Below are 7,382 nucleotides of genomic sequence, written 5' to 3'. Positions count from 1 at the left end.
TTATTATGGTATCGAGAAAAGAAACTCTGTGCCTAGAGTTTCCTGGGATGGAATTAGTCTGGCCAGGGCCTTCAGAGCTCCTAATGTACATATGTAGAATAATGATCGGGGCAAAGCTAGGTATTTGCATTGGATCTCTTTAATCCCACATTATAAACAGGGCTCCACAGCAGCTCCAAAACCTCATGCAAACTAACACGGACTGAGCATCAAATGTGTCTCTCGATTTCTGGCACGGTAGACTGAAACTGATGGTAAAGACAATGTAACTTGAAACCAGAGTACAAACTAAACAATAAAGACAAACAAGCAGTCATGGTACTAACCATAGAGTAATAATAAATATTAACAACTAAACAAGCATTATCGTATTATGATACCCTAAATAATAAGCCAATGCTTGTGGATTGCATCTCCATCTACCATATTGTTCTGCTAACCTGTTTCCTACAATGTCTTATTGATGTGGGTGTTTTTTATACAGGTCACTGTAAACATTACACTATGTAAATATTATGTAATGGCTGTACAGGGGCCTCTTTCAATTAACTGGTCGGATATGTAAACTGTGTCATATCTCAAAGTACAAAGTTTGATAGTGAAAGGCTTTTCAGTCCCTCCCTGCCAGCCAAGGGATCTTCTTTTTATCCGGACGGACACCACACCCTGTAGAAAGAAAGTTCCCTGACCCTAATTCTCCAGTGTCTTGAACGCAAGCCAGTTCTTTTTGCGTCTGCGTTTCCTGTTTATATCTGGAAAGGACTAACACGGTCTGTAAACCAAGCTACTGTAAAGTTATTGGGACTCCGCAATGGCGTGTAAGGGTACGCTCAAGAGTGGTCTTCTGGCTGTGGCATTTGTTTCCTACCTGCTGTTAGGGGCAGTTGTATTCCAGATCTTGGAACAGGGGGCAGAAGATACAGCAAAGGTCAAGACACACCGTCACAGACTAGACTTCTTGGAGAATTACACATGCCTTACAAAAGATGCACTGGACCATTTGATTAATGTAAGAAAATATTGTTTTCATGAATAATTACATTTTAGACAAATTGTGCTTGAGAAGGAATGTCTATTTTTGTTATAAATAGTAGGTCATGTTTCTCTCCGTGTGTGTGTGTGTGTGTTCAAAAGTTTGGAGTCACTCAGAAATTTCCTTGTTTTTGACAGAAAAGCTACTTTTGTCAATAAAAAAAAATATGAAATGGATCAGAAATACAGCGCATACTTTGTTAATGTTGTGAATAACTATTGTAACAGGAAACGGCTGATTTTTAATGTAATATCTTCATAGGCATACAGAGGCTCCTATTATCACTCCCATCACCCCTGTTTTCCAATGGCACGTTGTGTTTGCTGATCCCAGTTTAAGTTTAAAAGGCTAACTGATCATTAGAAAAACCTTTTGCAACTGTTACAGTTAGAAATGTCCTAAGCTACGTGACTCCACACTTTTGAACGTCAGTGTGTGTGTGTGTGTGTATATATATATATATATATATATATATATATATATATATATATGTGATCTTAATAAAGGACCCTTAGAGGTCTGAAATATAGATTCTGTATGTGCTAATAAAATACTTTGTGGATTTGCATTTTAGAGTCCCCCATTAATTTGGATTAATTTGCCGTAATTAGAGACAGCACCAAGGTCCTGTGCATTGGCCCGTGTCCCATGAGATTCTCTACAATATATGTATACTTAAAATTTGACAGAATGAATGTACTGCCTAATGAAACTTAAACTCTGCACGTTGCAGTCATTTTCTAAGAAAGCTTTACAAGAATACGATTAGTAAATAAATATACCAAATAAAAATGCATGCGACCTATCATGCTACTTAACACGTACCCTTAAGTATGTATGGTAAGTAATATACTGAGAAACAGTTTACATGGTTTTTATATGGGCATGTTTAATAATAAAGGTCTACCCTTCATTATTCTAAGCAAATTGTTACGAAGCATTTCTATAGTGATGAAAAAGTAATTGTATCTTGCATCTAGAGACTCATTTCCTCTGATGCAAACTGCTGGCTCTTAGTGCCCCATTCTTAACCGATCTGCCTCTCCAGCAGCATATTGCGTCCTGAAATGTAAAGTGCAGCTGCATGTATTCAGCAAGCTGCATGTAAGTCATTTAGCGGCCGCTGGCCTTAAAGTGCCAGGACCGCTTAGTCATGCCCAGTCCGGCCCTGTGGACAAAATTTTTGCAAATGAGTAAATCCAGGAGATGCTCAGTGAATTCACTAAGCATTCTTGGCACTTTGGGTGTTTCACAGGCATTATCCTGGTTTCTGGTGAACACAGCCGTTTGTGAAGAAAACGTGTGTCTAGTAAATCAACTTAATAGATATAATAGAGGTTGGTGAGCTGATGGGGACATGGCACAGGCCAAGTCAGGACAGAGGCAAAGCCAGGGCAAAAGTTATGGAGAGTGTCTATATGGATGCTCTCACAGACCAAAGACTTGACAAAGATAAGATGCTGGACCCGCTGGGAAGACTTGTACTCTTCCTTTCTTTGTGAGCCAAGTTCAAAATTGGATTAAAAAGTTTTTTTGGTCTGTTCTTCTAAACAAACAAATAAGAGTATGAGAATAATTTGTGCCCCGAAAAGCTTGTTTTCTTAATCTTAAATTTCCAAATATGGACACACATGGTATGAGTCAGTAAATCGGAGAACTAAATCCCTTGTGTACTCCTATGTGCTATGTAAATTAAGAACGCATTTTTGGGGATATTCCATGCAATAATGCATTTTTGTGGCCATCACTTGGCCTTTAGGTTGGATGGAAAATTGGCATATGTCCTGTGTCAGGACACATGCCAATTTCCCATCCAACCTAAAGGCCAAGTGGTAGCCACAAAAATTAGTTTTTTTGTTGTTGTTACCTTTATGTAACTTAAGGTATCTTCATAAACTACGTAACGGTAGAAAGATATTTTGATGGCAGATAACAGCCACTCGGCCCATCTAGTCTTCCTGGTGTAGAGACTCAGACCTTCAGTCAATCCTTGGTCTTGATTCAGGATAGTTGTATGCCTATACGATGCATGTTTAATTTCCCTCACTTTATCAGCAGCTACCACTTCTGCTGGGTGGCTGTTCCATTTGTGCACGTTGTGGTACATAGTTTCAATCCATGAACAAAAATCACTTTACCTTCTATCTCTTGTCATAAAAAATAGTGTATTGTTTGTAATAATCAATTGTTTTGATGGACAGGTTATTGAAGATGCAGTTAAACATGGTATAAACCCTCTGGCAAAAGAATCAGAAAACAAGCAAACCAACTGGGATTTAAGTAGTTCTTTCTTTTTTTCTGGTACAGTGGTGACCACAATCGGTATGTCCTGCTCATTCCTTCACATCTTGGTAGAATTATACTATTGCTTAAACAAATAAGTATTTTGCAGATGAATTTGGATGAAACATAAAAACAAAGAAACTTGTCAATTTCCTATCTGTTTTAAAGCCATTTAGGAGCATTGGCTATGTTTTATACCCAGGATGTTTGTGTCTATCCAATGAATGCTTGAATAATTTCACAATATCAACCTTTACCACTTCTGCATAAACATGATTCCATGTATCTAGTACCTTTTTTGTTATGCAGTATTTTCCCACATCGTATCTAAACTTCTTTTTTATGTTTCAATGTATTTTTACGTTATGACATTTTCAAAATTTCACCTCCGTTTTTACATTTGTATTTTGAATATTCAACTTTCTCTTCAGCAAAACTATATATGTATAAACACAGTAATTTGTGTAAAATCAATGCCCTGCTCAATAGGTCAATAAGCATTAAGCGGATAAAAGTCCCGGTACAGTCCCCACTCCCCTACTATTGAAATGTTGTGATGTGTGATGTCATGATCAGGTCTCCTATAGAGTAAGTGCTGTCTCATTGCACGTCTACCTGTGAATCATCAGAAATAATGACTTTTATGTCAATTACATATGTGTACATACATAAGTTCATACCTTTCTAACAATAGCTTTTTCGCAACTCAACTGTATTTGTCAACTCGAAAACCACTCCCTTTTCCATTATTCCTTTTTATCTAAATGATCTCACATATGACCCATATACCAGCAACCTCTATCCTTACGCAGATCGAGAATGAGGCAAAGTACCAAACACTGGGGTACTCCATTAGTAACTACAGATAAAAGCAGTCATAAAGTCTACGAGGAAAACGATTTGTTAGCAGAAGCAGGGCGTCCATACCATTGGTTAAAGAATTGTCTAAGTGCGGCGTTGGAGTTTGGGACATAACCAAAATATAACCACTGCCTACAATGGCAGCTCTGGATGTGCAGCTAAACAAAGCTTACTTTATTATTTGAATAGCGTATTTAAAAAAAAGAAAAATATCTATATTTTATGAGACTTACAGTTTATTGTACTATGATTTGACATAAATGCCATCTTTCCTATAGATGCTTGGTCTAGCAGATCAAATTTACCAAATGGTCGAATACTAGATAATTACTATTAAATTATACATTATACATCTTCAAATAAAATACATAAATACTGAAATGGTTAAACTTATATGATTCTGAGATAGCTTATGGTATATAAGCTTTATGAACTAATCTTCATTTTGTATTATAGGATACGGAACAATTGCGCCCAGAACCGCGGGTGGACAGATCTTCTGTGTATTTTATGCCTTGTTTGGAATACCTTTAAATGTAATTGTTCTAGGCCATGTTGGTAAAAAACTTTCCACATGGTCACAAAAGTTTGGGAAATGTTTATTTAATAAAGGAATAAACAAGGTACGGATACTTTCAAAGGCTGTGTTTAAGGGTTTAAGAGAAGCCATTTTGTGTGGTTTTATTGTAGCTAGTTTTATAGTTTGTAATTGTTACTGCAGTCGAAAACATTAGATTTTATGTGTTTGCAATACCCCATAGGACATGATTCTTAAAAACTGTTTTATTATTTTTTTTAGACGTCCTGATAAATATATATGGTTCTCTAACAAATTAAGGTCACAAACTAGTTCTGCCATTTCATTCTTTCCTTATTTCCTTAAACCTTCTTTAATCACATAAAACCATCACAAAAACAACATATTTTTTATGAAGCCCTTTTAGTTTCTATGGCAGCAAACAATTTGCACCTGCTGTTGTGTCACATGGCAATGATGCAATCCCTAAAAAATAGACGAGAAAATATTTGACATGATTTAGGAATTATTTCAGAACTCAGTGATGTTTTTAATAAAAGTGTTACATTTTGCAAAGTAGGTGGAACAGCGCCTTTAATACAAGTGATAAAAAGAAAGGCATACATAAACACAGGAATGAAATAGTGTTTTTTTTTTAAAGGTAACTTGTAGTGATGAGGTTCTTTTTACATTGTATTGAGTGATTTACAACATTTGTTTAATTCTTATTTTCTTACAGCTCCTTCTAATTTGCTACATTAACCGAAACATTTTCTTCCTACAGAAAAGAGCAAAAATTCTGACAATCATATTCTTTTCTGCGACTGGAATCATAGTGTTTATAGCTATACCGCCAATAGTTTTTACGAGAACAGAAGGTTGGAGTTACCGAGAAGGAATCTACTATGCTTTCATTTCTTTGAGCACCATTGGCTTTGGGGACTATGTTGTTGGTTATGGTATGTACAGTATATATGTAGCATTGCTTGTCATACAGTGTTGTTCGATGTTAAAGTGCCAAGTAACTTTTGGCTTCTCTGCCAATCTACTCAATTACAGTATGAACAAGAGTAGTGAGAGATGATCGCTCATTTCACTTCCTCTCACAAAGATCGGCAGGACATCATAAGCATCTGCTGTTCTGCCGAGGAAGGTTGGTAGGGGTGCTTTTAGTATTATCAACCTGTCATAGTACACAGATATGGAGCTGGTTGTATAGTCTTTACAGTTTCAGCTGTTATAATATTACCCACAATGTTATGACATTAGAGAATAGAATGGGCTTCAGGTTTCTAATGGATATGTTCAAGGATATTTTCTACTTTATAGGATTTAATTACCCCAGGTGAGACTGAGAAGGGCCTATGTACATTTGGTTACTGTTATGGACCTCTCCAGCCTGGTAATATTATGATGCATCCTAAATACAACCAAACAAGAAGAGATAAACAGTTTACTTATAACTCTATAGTTATCAAAGGCCAACTTGGGTCCTAACCTCATATCCATGGCATCTGAAAAGTTGTCGAACTATAAACCCCATCATCCTAGCTGATTCTGATGGTAATCTTGAGTAAGCAAAATGCAATTTTATAAATTCATATTGTGACATCTGATGAGTAATTAAACCACAAATGGCATACTATTATACTTCCCTTTGAAGGTAGTTCTTTAATAGAGTCATAGACTTTCTGCAAACCATCTGTTTAGTAAGTATTTTTTCTAATTATTATTGTTATTCTTTTAGGTTCAAGAGCCAAAAAGCCATTCACAGGGTTTCGTGTCTTTGTGTGCTTTTGGATTATATTTGGACTGGCGTGGCTATCTCTTCTCTTTAATTTATTGACATCATTGATGGAAGACACAGAAAAGAAGATAGCTAAAGATATACAGAAAAAAGTAAAGCATAAAGGTAGCCAGGAGGAGATCGGTATGCAGTCTTTAATGGGCAGCCAAGCACACGAGAAGGAAGAGGCAATGGTGAATGATACGAGTAACAGCAATGGTACTAGCAAAAAAACACAGGAGTGCAACAATGTTTAGCATCACCAAAGCTCTGATCGTCGGAATCCAGATAGCAAGAGATTTTTGGACTTTCAACAGCCAGCTCAATCTAATAGGTCAAAATAAGTAAATTAGTTTTGTTCTTGAAAAGCAAATGTCCACCTATTTGTGCTTAGTTTTGAATAAGGATATACAAGATACTTATATTTGCTGATCTATTCTGAAAGAGGCGTTATAGGTAGGAAGTTAAAGAGGTTTTTTCTTTTTTTGTTTTGCATAATTTATATATATTTTTTTAAATCCACTCCTAGAAACTCCTAGATGTTTGTTTATTTATAGAATACCTGCTATTCAGGACCAGATTAAGAGCTGAACACACAAAGCAATTGCTCCAAGGCCCTAGCCTTATGACTGGTCCATACCTTTCACCTGTACCATGAAACAGTCAACCAGGTTGCTTGATCTCTCGAGATGTTTAGGTTTCCAGAGATGAGAAAGTCTGAATTGTAGTTGTGGATTGTGTCACTGAGATAAAAGTGCAGTCGGCTAAATTTAGGTGCCGCAACTGACAGTGGCAACAAGGTGGGCAAAAACAAAAACCTTGTGCTTATCATCCAGCACAGACTTTAGTTGACAATTTTAAATTGATATTGTTTTGCCATTTTCTAAGTTATTATATTGTGC

The 7,382-nt window shown here is 36.4% G+C and overlaps 1 protein-coding gene across 1 annotated transcript; it reads left to right on the top strand.

Moving 5' to 3' along the window:
* The first annotated feature begins 628 nt into the window (after positions 1–628).
* Positions 629–6,879, top strand: LOC128504930 (potassium channel subfamily K member 16-like). The gene is made up of 5 exons (XM_053475202.1): positions 629–1,009; positions 3,235–3,355; positions 4,634–4,800; positions 5,479–5,653; positions 6,442–6,879. The coding sequence occupies exons 1-5, from the start codon at positions 812–814 to the stop codon at positions 6,735–6,737; spliced, it is 957 nt and encodes a 318-aa protein (XP_053331177.1). The 5' UTR covers positions 629–811; the 3' UTR covers positions 6,738–6,879.
* Positions 6,880–7,382: the final 503 nt, after the last annotated feature.

This window comes from Spea bombifrons, chromosome 9 (genome assembly GCF_027358695.1).
Source record: "Spea bombifrons isolate aSpeBom1 chromosome 9, aSpeBom1.2.pri, whole genome shotgun sequence".
Classification (NCBI taxonomy): Eukaryota; Metazoa; Chordata; class Amphibia; order Anura; family Pelobatidae; genus Spea; species Spea bombifrons.
The sequence above is the reverse complement of the archived record's forward strand: the minus strand, read 5'-3'. Positions and strand labels throughout refer to the sequence as shown.

What these genes read in the sequence shown, in the direction of transcription:
- LOC128504930 (XM_053475202.1), top strand. Translation starts at nt 812, where the DNA reads ATGGCGTGTAAGGGTACGCTCAAGAGTGGTCTTCTGGCTGTGGCATTT. An exon ending in CACTGGACCATTTGATTAAT is followed by an intron (nt 1,010 to 3,234) that starts GTAAGAAAATAT and finishes TTTGATGGACAG; the next exon opens with GTTATTGAAGATGCAGTTAA. An exon ending in GGACTATGTTGTTGGTTATG is followed by an intron (nt 5,654 to 6,441) that starts GTATGTACAGTA and finishes TTATTCTTTTAG; the next exon opens with GTTCAAGAGCCAAAAAGCCA.